General features: G+C 42.8%; 1 protein-coding gene across 2 annotated transcripts in view; it reads left to right on the forward strand.

The window, feature by feature from the left end:
* slc1a9 (solute carrier family 1 member 9) overlaps positions 1-14,066 on the forward strand; it is a 60,103-nt gene extending 46,037 nt beyond the window's left edge. For both annotated transcript variants that reach the window (XM_061905626.1, XM_061905625.1), the window contains exons 9-11: positions 7,626-7,760; positions 7,862-8,300; positions 8,442-14,066. In XM_061905626.1, the coding sequence (XP_061761610.1) occupies positions 7,626-7,760; positions 7,862-8,300; positions 8,442-8,624 (757 nt within the window). In that variant the 3' untranslated portion in view covers positions 8,625-14,066. The remainder of the gene's footprint in view (positions 1-7,625; positions 7,761-7,861; positions 8,301-8,441) is intronic.
* The last annotated feature ends 5,106 nt before the right edge of the window (positions 14,067-19,172 follow it).

Raw genomic sequence — 19,172 nt, forward strand, 5'->3', positions numbered from 1 at the left:
GCTTTGCATTGGACTTGGTGATGTATGGCTTAGATGCTGCTGGTCGGCCATGGAAACCCATTCCATGAAGGTCTCTGCGTAAAGTACGTGGGCTAATTGGAAAGCCACATGAAGTTTGGAGCTCTTTGCATTATGCCCTTCAGGATCCGCTGACCCCTCTCAGTTTACGTGGCCTACCACTTTGTGGCTGACTTGCTGTTGTTCCCAAACTCTTCACTTTTCATATAGTAAAGTTGACTTTGGAATATTAAGGAGCGAGGAAATTTTACGATGGGATTTGTTGCACAAGTGGCATTGTATGACAGTTCCACGCTGGAAATCACTGAGAGCGGCCTATTCTTTCACAAATGTTTGTATAACCAGTCTCCATGCCTAAGTGATTGATTTTATACACCGGACAAAGTGATTAGGACACCTGATTCTCTTTTTTTTTGATGGGTGGCCAAATACTTTTGGCAATATAGTGTGTGTATATGTATATATGTATGTATATGTGTATGTATTTTCACGTGAATAAACACTAATTTTTAAGGCGTGGCGACCATATCTATGGTGGCAACTTTTATTTTATTTTGTAGTAGTAGCCTGTGCGCGTTTACACTGTAGTCTAATAAATATAAAATTTTACTTGCACTGTAAACAGTGAGCTGGAAAAAAATCAGATTAAAAAAAAAAAATCTAATTTGGGCCACTTTGGCCTGCAGTGTAAACATAGTCTTTGGGTACTAAACTATCCGTATCCGTATCAGCCCTGAAAAAACATATTAGTGGTTTCTACTACATAGTCATATTAATCATTGGTCTGTGGTCCCCTCCATTGCAATATTGTGGTATTCTACATGAGTCACTGATACATTTCAAAACTGAGTGTATATAAAACAGAAATAAGGGTTAAGAAGATTTGAAATATCATTTTTAGTATAATAATTATAATACTATAATATAGTAATATTAATATGAGGCGGTGTTTTCCAAGGATACAATAATGCGATTACAATTATTGTCTTTTATAAAACATTTGTACATCTAGTATGTCAGTCTGGGCATGATGTTTCTTGTTTTCATTAGGATATTAGCAACCATTTTTTAAGTGTGTGTGTGTGTGTGTGTGTGTGTGTGTGTGTGTGTGTGTGTGTGTGTGTGTGTGTGCGCGCGTGTGTGTGTGTGTGTTTTACATTTGCATATAATAGAGTCCTGGTGGGGGTCTGCTGGGAATTTCTCCTCTCTGTGTTTTGTCACCAAGGCTTTGTTTGTCTGCGGTTTGGTAGCCTCACACGCTGTATTATCAGATTTTCCCTGCCTGTCACATCTGTCTGCAGTTAAAAGGCGCTTTTTAAAAAAATATGCCGCCTTTCATCTTCCCTATGTCCGCATCGTGACCATGGCGGGAGGTCACACACTCTCTTAATTGTTTGGCCAAAGTTCAATCCACCGACGAGTCGTCGCACGTGGACAGGCTTTATGTGTGACTGCTCGGCTGGAGGCGACTCTTCATTTCTGATGTTTGAGCGTGATTGCAAACATCCATCTTGGGACAGGCTTGTTGTGGCGAGGGCGACAAATGATGCTCAGTTGTGTGCAAGTATTTGATCAATGGCTGCGTGGCCACCAACCTCTAAGTACTCTATTGTCTCTTGTCATAAATATGCAACACAGATGGAGCAATATGTTCACAATGCGTGTCTCAGTAGCCACTTTAAGAAAAAACTAAAGCATTTTTCGTGTGATTAAAAAGTCCAAGAGATATTATTTTTACCACTGCAGGAGTCAACATATTATTCAATAAGGGAAAGTAGTAAGGGTTATATGAGCATAGGTAGGTAGGTAGGTAGGTATTTATTGTCATTGCAACAAGTACAATGAAACTTTGTTTTCAGCACAAACCTGTTCAAGATTAGACAAACAAACAGTGTACAGGGTTACAGAAGAAGAACGCTGATGGGTCGCCATAAGGCGCCTTGTAAAAGATGGGAAAAAGGTAAACGCTGGGGATGGATGAGTAAAAAAATACAATCCAGACTGGGCTCCTAAGGGGGCCCAGTTCGGAGTGAGAAAAAACCTCCATAGCAAAGCACATATACATATCACAACATACATCTCGAGATATCTAGCAACAGAGGGAAGGTAGTTCAAGGTCATGATGGTAGGCCGCAGCTCTCAGGCGCTGACCATCCATTCATCACCCCTACGGGATTGCGTCTAGGGCGTTGGATTGGGGGACAGGAGGGTGTATGTGTGGCGTATATATTTTTTTGTGGATGTGTGTGTGTGTGTGTATAAGCCCATAGTGTGTCTCTGTTTCGCGGCCTTGATGTATTTGCCGTCGCTAGTCCAAAGTTCACAACAACAGGTGTGTGTCCATGAGAGACCAAAAAAGGGAGTTTGTTGTGTCTTCCTGCAGTGATCTTCGGGAGAGTCTCGAAGACGGGGAAAAAATCCAAGTTAAAAGGATTTGTATGCAAGTGAAAATAAATTTGCTTTTCACTCTAAAAGTGTGTATGACTGGTCCTCAAAAACTGCAGGGTAGACAGTCCGATGTGATCCACAGTTCTTCCCGCATCCTCCAATCATTTGTGGCAGCTTTGGGGTACTTTGAAAACTGCCAGCAACTTCCAATTTGTCGACAAACCAGAGCAACGCTTACTCCAATCAGCATATGTCCTGTTGTCATAATTCCGAATAGGTGGATACCTTCACGTCCTCGACAGAAAATTGTCGCCAGGCTCACGGCCCTCCTTCTTCTCCCAAGAGTCCGTCGTGTGTCCAGCAACAACTGCTTCGTCACGACAGCAGGTTCCCACCAAACCCAAGATCTTGTCAATTTTGTTGAGGCCAGTTAAATAGTTCCAATGTTTAGATTTGGAGAGCAGTGCAAAAAGAGGCAATAAGAAAGTTAAGACAAAACAAAACAAAGAAGCAAGCAGGAGAGATAAGGGAGAGGAAAGGGGAGCGTCCACCCTCGATGAGTGCCAGAGAGAAAAAAAAAATACAATAACACTCACAGGCTAGCAAAGTTATTGACATGTTAACAGCAGCCCGTTTAGGCAGGAAACTCGTGAGGTCTGTGTTGTTAGTGACATCTGCTGGTTGTTGCTAAGTCGGTAAAAATCAATTCAATCCAAATTGGGATTCTCATTTGATAAAATTCTGAATCGATCCAAAATGATCTAAAAAAAATTAAATACGTTTTCAAGCCATCTCTGGAGCTTTTGTAAGCTCTATCCCAGGGGTCTTTGAGTTGTCCAAGCCAAGGACCCACAAACTGATGGACGGGGGACATCTGATTTATATAACCTGTCAAAAATTGTTTTATTATAAATTAATGTAACAAACAGTTCAGGGTGTCCCTCCAGAGTTGCCGTAGGGCTGTGATGTAAGAGGTCTAAATAAAGGTGGGTTGTTGAAGAAGGTGTGGAGCTCAGAGACTCTGTGTAAAGGATAGATAACATTAAAGAATTGGTGGAGACCGGACCTGCTCTCATGACTCCCTATTATTTTTTTATTATATAAGTGCACACAAAATATGCGAACCCAGGACACTCGACTACATTGGTGGCAGCGGTGGGATTTTAACCGCTGTTTTGAAAAAAAAGAAGAAAGTTTTACACGGGACACGTGAGTTTCCAGTTAGCTGCACGTTTATAGTTAGCTGCTAAGCTTCCTGGCTATTTTGCGGACACTTGCTGTGGCGACGGGAGCCAGAGTTTTCTCAGGTGGGCAAAGCGCTGTTTGACGGACACTCACACGCCATGAATTTTTAAACGTTCCTTTCACCGACGGCGGGAGCCAACCGCGGCTGCAACCAGGAGCTGGTGAGGATTCTCCCGACTCGTCTCATTGAAGAAAGACTGGGGGCAATTTTTTAAACAAAGACAATTAATGGACCGCTTCGGGGCCAACCTGTCGGCGCGTGTGTGTGCTCCGGGGGAGAGCTTGAAGGTGTTTGCTGTGGACGTGGGCCGGCTGGTTGCAGAGGCGTTCCCAGCAATCTCACTACTGGCCCTTCATGCTGAGAGACATCCGACGGTGGCCTGAGCAGTGCAGAGCGTGTCGGACCCGTCGGTGCCCCTAACGTCCCCGTGGGCGGGTCACAGGTTTATCGGCCCCTCCGGAGGGTGGTCATGGACATTCTGGATGTGGCCCGAAGGTTTCCATGGTGAGAATGTGGGTGCCCCAGGGTGTTTCCCCTTCAATTAGACTCTGCCAGTGGCTTGAAATAAAAAATAAAAAACGACGTGCATCACTGCCTATAATCCCAAGTCTGATGGCAAGATTGGAGCATATTAATTGAACTACCTCACAATCGGACTATCTCGCAGGGGGTCATTGGGGCGACCTCCAGCGCACAATTGAACTATCTCACAAGGGGCGATTGGAGCGACCTCCTTCATATATATGTATATTTATATATATAAATTTTGTTGATTTGTTGTGTGCATTAAGATGGTGAATTTTTTTTTTCTCTGTTCTATTTCCCCTTGTTTGTTACCTATTTTGTTCGTAATGAAACGGGGACGTTTCTAATTGAGGGGGGACGTATGTAACAAACAGTTCAGGGTGTCCCTCCAATATGCGCACCCAGGACACTCGGCGACACTAGTTATAAAAGTGTTTTGTTATTGTGCCATACAAAAATATTCAAATAATAGCAGTTATGCTCCTAATAGCTACAGGGATTTAGAGCACCATTTGCTAGTTGGTAATTTGCACACTAATTCCTAACTGACAATTACATCTAGTCATTAACTGGCAAATAGCGCGCTAATAACTAGATGGCAACTGGTGCAGTAATTGCTAACTGGCACGCTAATCGCTGTGTGTAAAAGCCGCATATATTATGTGGCCGGGCCGGCACCTGTTTCTATGGAGGAAAAGCAGACGTGAGGCCAGGTTGTAGAGGACGCTATAGTCCAGGGGTAGGGAACCTATGACTGTAGAGCCAGATGTGGCTCTTTTGATGACTGCATCTGGCTCTCAGATAACTCTTAGCTGACGTTGCTTAACACGATAAGTAATGAATAATTCCGCTGGTTATTACAGTGTTAAAAATAACATTCAAATTATAAAACATTCTCATGTATTTTAATCCAACAATCCGTTTTCTATCGCACCTGTCCAAGATGTCGCATTAATGGTAAGAAGTATTATACTTATTTTTGGTTAACTTTAGAATAACAATGTTATTAAAAAGAATAAGAGACTTTTTATACTCTAAAAATGTTGGTCTTACTTAAAGGGGAACATTATCACCAAACCTATGCAAGCGTCAATATATACCTTGATGTTGGACAAAAAAGACCATGTATTTTTTTAACCGATTTCCGAACTCTAAATGGGTGAATTTTGGCAAATTGAACGCCTTTCTGTTTATGGGTCTTTTAGCGATGACGTCAGAACGTGACGTCACCGAGGTAACACACCCGCCATATTCCTTTTCACATTACAAACACCGGATCTCAGCTATGTTATTTTCCGTTTTTTCGACTATTTTTTGGAACCTTGGAGACATCATGCCTCGTCGGTGTGTTGTCGGAGGGTGTAACAACACTAAAAGGGAGGGATTCAAGTTGCACCCCTGGCAAGAAATCTGCCGCCAGAACCCCATTGAATGTACCAAAGTGTCTTCACATTTGACCGGCGATGCTAAGACAGACATGGCACAGAGATGTATGGATAACCTGCAGATGCATTTGCAACGATTAAGTCAACGAAATCACAAAGGTGAGTTTTGTTGATGTTGTTGACTTATGTGCTAATCAGACATATTTGGTCACGGCATGACTGCCATCTAATTGATGCTAACATGCTACGCTAATCGATGCTAACATGCTATTTACGCTAGCTGTATGTACATTTGAAACTAGATACCCACATATAATGCGAAACAAACACTTACCAATCGACGGATTTAAGTTGCTCCAGTGTCACAAGATGCGAAAGTCCTGATCGTTCGGTCTGCACATTTTACCGGCAATGCTAATAAGGCAGCCATGGTATGGACCACTTCATTAGGTACACCCACGCTATGGCCGAATAGCGTCAATAGCTATTCGCTCAATAGCGTCAATTTCTTCTTCAATTTCGTTTTCGCTATCTGCCTCCATACTCCGACCATCTGTTTCAATACATGCGTAATCTGTTGAATCGCTTAAACCGCTGAAATCCGAGTCTGTATCCGAGTTAATGTCACTATATCTTGCTGTGGTAACCGCCATGTTGTTTGTATTGGCAGCCCTATATGACGTCACAGGGAAATGGATAGTGGTTTGGAAGATAGCTAAAATAAGGCACTTTAAAGCTTTATTTAGGGATATTCCGGGACCGGTAAAAATTTGAAAAAAACTTCAAAAAATACAACAAGCCACTGGGAACTGATTTTTATTGTTTTTAACCCTTTTGAAATTGTGATAATGTTCCCCTTTAAAAATGCACGCATTTAGTTGAATTCAATGTTAAGAAATATTATATGGGGCGGTTTAGCTCGGTTGGTAGAGCGGCCGTGCCAGCAACTTGAGGGTTGCAGGTTCGATTCCCGCATCCGCCATCCTAGTCACTGCCGTTGTGTCCTTGGGCAAGACACTTTACCCGCCTGCTCCCAGTGCCACCCACACTGGTTTGAATGTAACTTAGATATTGGGTTTCACTATGTAAAGTGCTTTGAGTCACTAGAGGAAAATGCGCTATATAAATATAATTCACTTCACTTCACTATATGGCTCTCAGGAAAATACATTTTGAAATATTTGGCTTTCATGGCTCTCTCAGCCAAAAAGGTTCCCGACCCCTGCTATAGGCAGTCCGGGTTTAAATGGGGAGAATGGTTTTTCGGGAGGGGCACTGCATTTCGGGAGTCTCCCGGGAAAATCGGGAGGGTTGGCAAGTATGCCCTACATCCGTGTTTTACTGGATATGTACCGCTCCTTACAGCAGCGTTGTAAAAAGTCATTAATTTAACTTTTTGAAACCAATACCGATACTTTCCGATATTACATTTTTAAAGCATTTAGACATCTCTACCTGTGAGCATCACTTACTCTGGTGAAATAGTTTGACAGTTTCTCTGAGTATTTTGGATACCAAGCACATTGCAATTTGGTGTACTCTTTCCTCAACTCTAAGCCATCCTAATTTGGTAAAGTGGGCTTGAGTTAGGTGAGTCTTGTATGGGAGGTTGAGCGGGAGTCTCACCTGCTTGTTTTGGGAAGTTTGCCAGCCACTATGGGCGCTGCTTCGTTCTCCGTCATACCGCATGAGGTAAAGGGTGGAAAAGACGTGGAGTGGGAGCGTGTGTGCATATGTAGTCCATAGTGTGTGTGTTAAGACTGTAGGCCTGGAGTCGACCTGCAGGCGGTGGCAAAGGAACAGAGTTAATCTTTCAGGTGTTGTGTACAAGGAAGGAGTTTGTTTTTTCCTCGCCGCACTGTCCTCAAAGGGAATTTTGGAGTAACGATCTTGCCACGTCGCAGCCCGGGAAAACAATCGAGATTAGAAAAAGATGTTGTGTTTGAGCGAGCAGAAACAAACTTTTTACTCTCAAATTCATTGTGCAGAGCAGACTGTATTCAAAATGTTGCCTTGAGTATGACATCTGTGCTTTCAGATAACGCTGTCCTCTCCCCTCACAGTATGACCGCCACACTGGCCAGCGTGGGTGCGGCCAGCATTCCCAGCGCGGGACTGGTCACCATGCTGCTGATCCTGACGGCGGTCGGCCTTCCCACGCAGGACATCAGTCTGCTCATCGCCGTCGACTGGCTGCTGTGAGTCAGGTGTCTGCGGAGTGGGCGGGGCATAACTGGGGTTGGGGGGGAATACGAGCGCCGAGCTCGAAGCGCGCCACTGAAACTTTTTGTCCGCTCAGTGACAGAATGCGTACTTCCATCAACGTGGTCGGCGACTCGTTCGGCGCCGGTATCGTGGACTACTTGTCCAAAGCGGAGCTCAACGAGATCGACGCGGCCGAAATGCAAATGCTCCCGACGGAGGAGGAGCTGGATTTCATCCCGCCGCCGCCGATCCTCACTGAGTTGGATCTGGCGGATCCGCTCAGGCCGCCCGAGCTTCCCCCCCGCTCCCCTCGCCCCCCTAAACAAAACCACCACGGCCACATTCTCTCCCAGTCGCACTCCGTCACGTACTCGCCGTCCCGCTCTGTCCGCTCTCCGTCGCCGCACTCCATCCGCTCTCCCTCCCCGCGCTCCGTCTGCTCCCACTCCCCGCGACCTTTCCGCACCCACTCTCCTCGCCTCCTCCGCAGGACGGAGCCGGGCTACTGCGCCCTGCCCAGCCATGACAACCAGGTACAAGTCCCCTTTGTCTCCCTGATGCCTCCAAATACCAGCTTGACTCTTGATTTATTTGTTTGATTCAACAAGACAACACAAATGTGAAATGTAACGTCGCAAACGCCCGAAGCTCATACTGTAACGCCTCGTCCTCAGATCCCCGCCCTTCCTCGCTGCTACCGGGAAAGAGAGCGGGAACGCGATCGGCTGCATCGAGAGAGCGAGACGGAAGAAGAGGAGGAAAGAGAACGGGTCCTTGGAGAAATAAGCGACGGCGAGGAGAGTGACGACACGGCCTACGACCGGCGGCACGCCATCCAGCCCTGTGACCTGCCGTGAGTCCGCCGCTCCACTAGAGGGCCTCGCTGGAATTCTGTCTCTTTAATTGGAAATGTTAAAATAATTTAGAAGCGCCACTAAAACAGTATAAATCATTTTCTCTCCCCCACAGTCTGTAAGCCAACCTAAAACACTCCTTTAGTTAAAGCCTCGTGTCCACTAAAAAAAAAAAAAACGGACTGGACATTTGGTGGAAACTTGGCTTCTTGTATGAAAACTAAGGATGGGTACCGAATTCAGTACTTTTTTTTTTCAGAATTCTCTCGGCACTACTGGGTACGGATTCATGTCAAATCAAATGGTACCATTTTTCAATGCCTTTGTTGAACGGTTGCAGACTCGAGCACTTGGCGGGAAAACAGTAATGTTGTCATTTTCCATGCCAACAAAGCAAGCATGCATGATAGAAAGCCCTTTTAAAAATGCACTAGCTCGATGTTAATTTAAATTGGATATGCCATATATATGCTACTGATTAGATTCCATAGTCCTTTTCCCACCAAAAGTTCAGAAACTTCAAGTTCCTGGAACTAAAGGTTCCTGTAGAATTGTGTGGTTTCCACCACATTTCACAGTTCAGGTACTTTTATTTAAATCAGTCCGATGTATGGATGAGGGGTAGAGTATATTTCTAAATCGATATAACGTAAATCAACAAACACTGGTAGGTCATATTTACATGCTTGCCAACCTTACGACTTTCGAATTCGGGAGATGAGGGGTGGGGTGGTTGAGGTGTGGTGGGGCGGGGTTGGAGGGGCGGGGTTTGGTGTTAGCGGGGGTGTATATTGTAGCCCAAAATAATTAGGGCTACAAAGGTTTCTGGGTATTTCTTCGGTTGTGTTTATGTTGTGTTACGGTGCGGATGTTCTCCCGAAATGTGTTTGTCATTCTTGTTTGGTGGGGGTTCACAGTGTGGCACATATTTGTAACAGTGTTAAAGTTGTTTATACGGCCACCCCTCAGTGTGACCTGTATGGCTGCTGACCAAGTATGTCTTGCAGTCACTTGCGTGTATCTGTAGAAGCCGCATACAACATGTGACTTGGCCGGCACGCTGTTTGTATGGAGAAAAAGCGGATGCGACGACAGGTTATAGAGGACGTTAAAGGCAGCGCCATCACAGCACGCCTTCAATATTGATGTCCTGGTGAAAATCGGGAGAAATTCGGAAGAATGGTTGCCCTGGGAGATATTCGGGAGGAGCACTGAAATTCGGGAGTCTCACGGAAAAATCAGGAGGGTTGGCAAGTATGCATATTTATATTACTGAAATGTAAGTAAATGAAATACAAAGCATTAATATACAAAATATATTGTTTAAAAGCAAAGTGTACGGGATTTTACATAAAGTCAGGCTTTTGTCCGCAGTGTCCCAACAGTCAGAAAGTTGTTCCCTCAGTAAATGATGAATTCATGACGGTCGGGCTATACCTTATGTTCTATTTGAGCTGTAAATGACAATATACAGTACATATAATAAATGTCAGTGTTTATCTTCTGCCGACAACACAAACGCATTAGATTTAGCATTAGCATTAGCATTGGGTTCACTTGGGTGAGGCTAATAACTACACACATGGCAGGCCACTATCTGTGTTTCCATTGCAGTTGTTCGCAAAGTAAAAGCGATATTTCAAAAATTTCGACAAGGAAGATGTTTCCATTAAAGCAGACCTGGGCAAATTAAGGCCCGGGGGCCACATGCGGCCCGTTGAGATTTTCAATCTGGCCTGCCACACATTCCCAAATAAGTTTTTTAGATCTTCAAGATGGAAAGTGTAGCTGCCATGATGATGTGCAGTCATGTTTTCTAACGACCGTAAGTCTTGAATTATACAAAGTATTTCAATGGTTGGAATCTGCACTTTTGGATGATATACCAGTTACTATGGTAATCTAATTAGTTACTATGCTAATCTAATTAGTTACGATGGTCATCTAATTAGTTATGATGGTCATCTAATTAGTTACTATGGTCATCTACGTCACAGCAGCTCAGACGAGGCACCAAACATTGGGGGTGGGAATTGTTTCCACGGACGCGGAAGGGGATTTCACAACAAAGTTCTATAGCTTAGTAATGTATCAGATGTATCAGATTGTAGGTGGGTTTATTTTGTACCCTTCGCATTCATATTTCACTGTTTGTTAAATTTTTGTTGCGTTTCACTTGTGTCGATCGAAAGGGGGGGGTGACGTTCATATTTTTTCAATATTCAGTGTTTTATCCTTCATAGAAAAATGTAAAATTCAATTACGTTTTTTAAGGCACTCTATCATAATGTTTTTAGCATTCAATCAGACATTATAGTGAGTTTTTGTATTAGTATTCCTAAAAATAGATATACCGGCCCTAAGACACATTTTTTTTCTTTAAATGTGGCCCCAGAGTCAAAATAATTGCCCAGGCCTGCATTAAAGGGTGTTTTGCCTCATGAGCCTTATATTCTCGTTAGATCTCGAGACTCCACTTTAAGGAAGATATTATAGCCACCGTTGTTGCGGTGATGTCAATAGAAGACGAAGGCATCGGATGATGACACGAAGGCAACTTCCTTACAAGCCCCTTTATATTGTCCGAGCATGTGGGTCTCTCAGAGCCTGCGGTTCAGCCTCTATTCCAGGGAAGGGATCCGCGAGACGGCCCGGTGTGGCGGTGCCTCATCTCTCTCCCTGGCCGACCGAACGAAAGCGAGACCAAGATGACCCGTCTGCCCAAATGTCCTGCATGGGCGCGCTGCATGTTCGGTGTTTATGTGACGTGTAACTGCGGTAAAAGTGTTTCCATCATTTGCGAAACACTTTAATATAAAAACTTCTCAAAAAACACCTTATAAAAATGTTTTAGTTATATTTGAAAAGTAAGTCGGACACGTTTCCAGTGAGGGTTGGACTCCGCCAAGGCTGCCCTTTGTCACCGATTCTGTTCATAACTTTTATGGACAGAATTTCTAGGCGCAGTCAAGGTGTGGAGGGGTTCCGGTTTGGTGGCCGCGGGATTAGGTCTCTGCTTTTTGCAGAGGATGTGGTCCTGATGGCTTCATCTGACCGGGATCTTCAGCTCTCACTGGATCGGTTCGCAGCCGAGTGTGAAGCGACCGGAATGAGAATCAACACCTCCAAATCCGAGTCCATGGTTCTCTCCCGGAAAAGGGTGGAGTGCCATCTCCGGGTTGGGGAGGAGACCCTTCCCCAAGTGGAGGAGTTCAAGTACCTAGGAGTCTTGTTCACGAGTGGAGGAAGAGTGGATCGTGAGATCGACAGGCGAATCGGTGCGGCGTCTTCAGTAATGCGGACGTTGTACCGATCCGTTGTTGTGAAGAAGGAGCTGAGCCGAAAGACAAAGCTCTCAATTTACCGGTCGATCTACGTTCCCATCCTCACCTATGGTCATGAGCTTTGGGTCATGACCGAAAGGATAAGATCACGGGTACAAGCGGCCGAAATGAGTTTCCTCCGCCGAGTGGCGGGGCTCTCCCTTAGAGATAGGGTGAGAAGCTCTGCCATCCGGGAGGAACTCAAAGTAAAGCCGCTGCTCCTCCACATCGAGAGGAGCCAGGTGAAGTGGTTCGGGCATCTGGTCAGGATGCCACCCGAACGCCTCCCGAGGGAGGTGTTTAGGGCACGTCCAACTGGTAGGAGGCCATGGGGATGACCCAGGACACGTTGGGAAGACTATGTCTCCCGGCTGGCCTGGGAACGCCTCGGGATCCCCCGGAAAGAGCTAGACGAAGTGGCTGGGGAGAGGGAAGTCTGGCCTTCCCTGCTTAGGCTGCTGCCCCCGTGACCCGACCTCGGATAAGCGGAAGAAGATGGATGGATGAAAAGTACGTTTTAGAATAGATAGAATCAGCTTTATTGTCATTACGCAGGGTAACGAGATTGAGGCCATTCCATACAGTGCGATGTGTGCATGCAAGAAAACAATCTATAAATATATTAAAAAATATATAGAAGTGCAAAGAAAGGTGTGGAAGAGAACAGTGTACACTCTATACCCTCTGTACAGTGTACACTGTACACTCTGTACAAATGTAACTCTATACACTCTGTACAAATGTGACTCTATACACTCTGTACAATGTACACTCTGTACAAATGTAACTCTATACACGCTGTACAAACGTGACTCTATACACTATGTACAAATGTACACTCTATACAGTGGGTATAGAGCATCGGACGGTTTTTCACAGGACACATTTCCTGTGTTGTTGTTTCCGAAAGAGGAGATGCTGCTCCGTTATTGATTTAAGTAAAGTCTGAATGTCATTAAAACAGTTAGCTCCATCTTTTGACACTTCTTCCACTCCCGTCCTTGCACGCTACACCGCTACAACAAAGATGGCGGGGAGAAGATGCTGCCGAAGGTGAGCGGCATAAATAAGACCGCCCACAAAACGGCGCATTTAGAAGCGACTGTCAGAAAGCGGCTTGAAGATGATCTGTAAAACATAATCTATGCAACATTTTGACCAAATAACCACCATTACATGTTATGTAGACCACAAGAAAGTGTTTACATTTAGAAAAAAAATAATGATAGTGATGACACCTTTAATGCGCCCTGTAATCCGGTGCACCAAATATATGAAAAAGGATCAAAAATAGGCCATTAATTGGCAAGGCGCCTTATAATCCGGTGAGCCCTATGGTCCGGAAAATACGGTAAGCTATTCGGAGGTCAGCAAGATCCACACTGCAATTTGTTTCCACGTCACACTTTCAAGCCCTATAAACACTTTTGTAGCACTTGACAGAAGACAAGACTGGCACATTTAACTGAGTGGCAAAGATTACTTCCTGACTACGGAAACACACCTAGGACAATCTGAAATCAATGCATGCTTGTAACTAGGCCACACAGTTATCAGCTCATTCTTGAATGTTACTGATTTGTTGTATTTTATAAAAAATTATCATTTATTTACACAATTATAGCGAAAATTGGTACCGATATAAATACCCAGGTATCAGGAATTGGCACCATAGGGTTTAACTGTGAAAGGTACCCATCCCTATTGAGAACTGAGCAGCTTTCAACACAAAAATGTTATTTTCTTCCCTCCCGACTCTCCCACGCCCTCTTTTCACTTATCAGCAGTCACACAATCTCTTTGTGAAGAGTTGCAAAATTCTTCTCACTGCACTTCCTTTTTATTTGTGTTTTTTGTGTTCGCCGTCTGAGGCGATGAGTCACTGTTGCTGAAATGCACCAGATGCTGTTTCCATTCCCGTTGTTTGTTTCGTGCACTTTTATTCTCCTTTATCATGTTGATCTGTAAAGAGAAATCACCTCCCACGACCCGCTGAATGCCTTTTCATTGCAAGTCAACGTCATCCCCCCACCCTCCCCCAACATGGCGTTGCAGGTCTAGCTGGTGTCTACATGGATGTAATAAAACCCTGCAGATCTTTGAAGACAAATGGCGTTTTATTTTGTGTTCCGCTACCCCGTGTGGGAGGATTTGCTCTCCAAAAGGGTCAGGGTTCACTCGCTAAAGACGAGGAGGGAGGAAGAAATCCCGTAGACAAAGAAATTAGTGGACGGCCACGTGGCAATATACACCAGGAGACACGCACACCCGCGCCTCCGTTTGCCATTGATGAGAGAAAGATCCGCAGATATCACCACACTTAATCCTCTCAAAGAAGAGTTAGCGATGCGAGGGCGGCAGATGGCCAGAAAGACGTCAATCCTTTTCATTCTTCCCAGACAGCAGAAGAGCACTGAGGATGATTGCGTTGACTCGTGTGTGTGTGTGTGGGTCGCCAGCGAGGAGGTCAGAGGTGACCGGCGGTAGGACGTGTTGACGATGTGCTGACGCATGCCGCAACTTATTATGACGCCGCGCTAATCTCTCCTGTGGCACGTCACCGTGACGACGCACACACAGGTGGCAGGAGCGCCGTCACTATTTGGTTGTGTGTTGGATTTGATATGATAGAAACAAATATTTAACTAATATTAAAAGGTACAGTCAACTCTATGTAACTTTATACTGAACAACAGGGAACTCTGCTGGCCCACACGGTACTTACATGACTGTGGGGCATCAGTTATGTGTTGGAAGCAACACACCTTGCCAACAGTCCTAACTTCATAGCAGGGGTGTCCATCTCTGTGCATCCAACAATCAATTCCGATTCCTGGTGTTACTTTTGGATCCAGAACCCATTTTTGATTCAACACATTTCTCAATTCAAACAGATTCTAGCAAAGTATTTAGTATAAAAGTTAGAATGAAAATTTTTGAAACAGTTTAGGGGTTAAAGAAGCTCCTTATGGTTGCATTAAGAATATATATCTTTTTTTTTAACGTTTTTTGTATTTTATGTATATATATATATATATATATATATATATATATATATATATATATATATATATATACATACATAAAATACAACAAACTAAAAAAAATAGATATACATATATGTCAGGGGTGTGGGAAAAAATTGATTCGAATACGAATCGAATCGAATACGTTGTGCGATTCAGAATTGATTCTCATTTTTTAAAAAGCTACACGTTTTTTTTTTTTATCAATCCCACAAACCACTACACAGCAATACCATGACATTGCAATCCAAATCCAAAACCAAACCTGACCCAGCAACACTCAGAACTGCAATAAACAGAGCAATTGAGAGGAGACACAAACACGACACAGAACAAACCAAAAGTAGTGAAACCAAAATGAATATTATCAACAACAGTATCAATATTAGTTATAATTTCTGCATAGCAGTGATTAAAAATCCCTCATTGACATTATCATTAGACATTTATCAAAATAAAAGAACAATAGTGTCACAGTGGCTTACACTTGCATCGCATCTCATAAGCTTGACAACACACTGTGTCCAATGTTTTCACAAAGATAAAATAAGTCATATTTTTGGTTTGTTTAATAGTTAAAACAAATTTACATTATTGCAATCAGTTCATAAAACATTGTCCTTTACAATTATAAAAGCTTTTTTTTTTTAAATCTACTACTCTGCTAGCATGTCAGCAGACTGGGGTAGATCCTGCTGAAATCCTATGTATTGAATAAATACAGAATCGTTTTGAATCGGAAAAACATCGTTTTTGAATCGAGATTCGCGTTGAATCGAAAAAATCAATATATAATCGAATCGCGACCCCAAGATTTGATATTGAATCAAATCGTGGGACACCCAAAGATTCGCAGCCCTAATATATATATATATATATGTATATATATATATATATATATATATATATATATATATATATGACGATCCACTTTATGGATCGTTTGTTGTTTACTTTTCTGTTACGATAGCGCCGCATCGCGGATGTGCAGGGAGTGTCACCCCTCGATGCACGGGATCACAGCTGGCAGATTTGAAGGTAGAAACAGGTTTTAATATCAATAACCAAAGTAACACTTGTACAAACGGAAAGAAAAGGTGTACCAATGCACGGGAAGCAGAACACAAACGTGAGCAAAAGGCAGAGTTCAAAAAGTCCATACAGCGCGAGCCGAGCGCGCAGAGGCTACGCTATACTTAGCAGAGAGAATACAGAAAAACAAAACTAACGTAACTGTTGCGTGATGCAAACATATAGAAAAGTAAACAACAAACGATCCATAAAGTGGATCTTAACATTATATATATATATATATATATATATATATATTTATTTATTTATTTTTTTTTTAATTTATTTATTTATTTATTTACTTATTTTTTTTTTTTTTTTTTTTAATTAAAATTTTGAAAATGATAAAATGCTTCAGATTCCGGTAAACTAGGAATCGCGATTAGGAGGTGACAAAAATGTTTGTGCACCCTTACTAATTGAATATACCTTTTAAATGCTACCAAATAGCATTAGCGATTTTACATGCCGATTTCAACACCTCCAAATGCGTTTATAAAAACTACAACTAAGATGCATGTTACAATGAAACAGTTGCTGTGTAATAATTATAATACTTGCAGTATTAACACTTTGTAGGACTTGACAACAGACAATACTGAAGATGACTGATGAAGATTAAGGGGCTAAAGATGATTTGAAGGGAGTACATGTGTAATGGAGGCCAGCAAGTGTGGCTGGGCCATGTGTGCATTGGTAAACCTTACACCTTTAAGAGCTTAGGCTTTTAGCTCAGGAGCTAGCACACCTGTCTCTCATGCTGGATGACCCAGGTTCCGGTCTCGGACGGAACAGATAGCAGGGACTTGGTGGGACTTCAGGGCCTCTCTCGCCGTTCTTAGGGTAATTGGCCCTTGACAAACAAGTTACTGATTGAGCCCATCAATGCTGACCTCTCTCTGTAGCATGTCCAGACCAGGGTGAGTTACCATAGTTACAAGGCATGCTACAGCAAAATTAATTCATCAACAAATAAATTGTTGACCAGGGGTCAACAATTTATTTATCTGTGCTCTTAAGGACGGAGGTCCTTAAGGAAGAAGTACTGGTCTAATGATCATGAAACTTCAAAGGATATCTGTATTTCATGTACCCAAGCATGTTGTCGCACAACCAATAGGGGGCGCCACACATGCCGTTTTAATCAATCACAATTGCCTCTTTATCTTGAGTGTCTCAAAGGGCTTCCCAAACCACAACGACATCCTCCTATCTGGCCAGGACATTTATTCTCCTGTGGAAAGAACAAAGCAGCCATGCCACAGAACACACCGCATGATAAAGGAAGCCATTCTCATCCGTCTTCATGGCAGCTGCATCCTTTAGGCCAGGGGTAGGGAACCTGCGGCTCTAGAGCCAGATGTGGCTCTTTTGATGACTGCATCTGGCTCTCAGATAAATCTTAGCTGACATTGCTTAACACGATAAGTAATAAATGATTCCGCTGGTAATTACAGGGTTAAAAATAACGTTCAAAATTAAAAACATTCTCATGCATTCTATTCCATCAATCCAAGAAGTCACATTAATGGTAAGAAGTATTTCATTTATTATTTGTTAGCTTCAGAATAACAATGTTTTTAAAAAGAAGAAGAGACTTATTATACTCAAAAAATGTTAGTCTAACTTAAAAATGCACACATTTAGTTGTATTTAGTGTTAAAAAATATTGGTAACACTTTAGTATGGGGAACATATTCTAAGTAACAAAGAATTAATTAAGAGTTATTTGGACACTAATGGACCATATAAGGGTTAGGGTTACTAATAAGCAATAATTCTGAGGTTATAAGGGAAGACTCATAGTTAATGGCTTACTGCTTGGAAAATAAGGCCATGCAGAAACAAGCATTAATAAGTACTTAAAAAGGACTAATTAAGAGCCAATATGTTACAAATTTGCATGTTAATAAGCAACTAATTAATGGTGAACATGTTCCCCATATTAAAGTATTACCAAAATATAATATGGCTCTCACGGAAATACCTTTTTAAGATATTTGGCCTTCATGGCTCTCTCAGCCAAAAAGGTTTCCGACCCCTGCTTTAGGCCATGGGAATTTCTGTGTAAATACAAAGACTTGAATGTAACACCTGATATGCCTTTAATAACTCAAGTACAGGATCAAAGTACTACATGCCCTCCGCATAATGAGAACCTGACTGTATTTATTCATTTATTCATTTACATCCTCATTACCGGTAAACTGAAGGGTTATGTACTTGGTCAAAATTCCTGGTTGAGCCTTTTGATTAATTCCAGCAATGCTGGAATTAATCAAACCTCATCGTTCCCCCCCAGGGGTGCCCATCCCACTATTTGAGAAGCCCTGAATAATCAGAGAACATGCCAGGGAATTCAGTACCGTCTTATGTGCAAACAATGGTGTCCGTTTAAAACTTCAATTCCTATATTCCCTATTTTGAAATAATTTACACAGGGATCTGAGCCGAGGATGTCGTCGTGGCTTGTGCAGCCCTTTGAGACACTTGTGATTAAAGGCCTACTGAAATGAGATTTTCGTATTTAAACGGGGATAGCAGGTCTATTCTATGTGTCATACTTGATCATTTCGCGATATTGCCATATTTTTGCTAAAAGGATTTAGTAGAGAACATCGACGATAAAGTTCTTAACTTTTGGTCGCTAATAAAACAGCCTTGCCTTTACCGGAAGTAGCAGACGACGTGCGCGTGACATCATGGGTTGTAGAGCTCCTCACATCCTCAAATTGTTTACAATCATAGCCACCAGCATCTGGAGCTATTCGGACCGAGAAAGCGACAATTTCCCCATTAATTTGAGCGAGGATGAAAGATTTGTGGATGAAGAAATTTAGAGTGACGGACTAGAAAGAAAAGAAAAAAAAGTTTTTTAAAAAAGCGATTTCATTGGGAGCGTTTCAGATGTTTTTAGACACATTTACTAGGATAATTCTGGGAAATCCCTTATCTTTCTATTGTGTTGCTAGTGTTTTAGTTAGTTAAATAGTACCTGATAGTCGGAGGGGTGTGCCCACGGGTGTCTTGACGCCAGAGTCTCTGAGGGAAGCCACGTAGCTGCATCACGACAGAAGCTCCGCTGATCCCCGGTAAGAGGGGACTTATTTCCACAATTTTCTCACCGAAAA

The sequence above is a fragment of the Nerophis ophidion genome, linkage group LG07 (genome assembly GCF_033978795.1).
Source record: "Nerophis ophidion isolate RoL-2023_Sa linkage group LG07, RoL_Noph_v1.0, whole genome shotgun sequence".
Classification (NCBI taxonomy): Eukaryota; Metazoa; Chordata; class Actinopteri; order Syngnathiformes; family Syngnathidae; genus Nerophis; species Nerophis ophidion.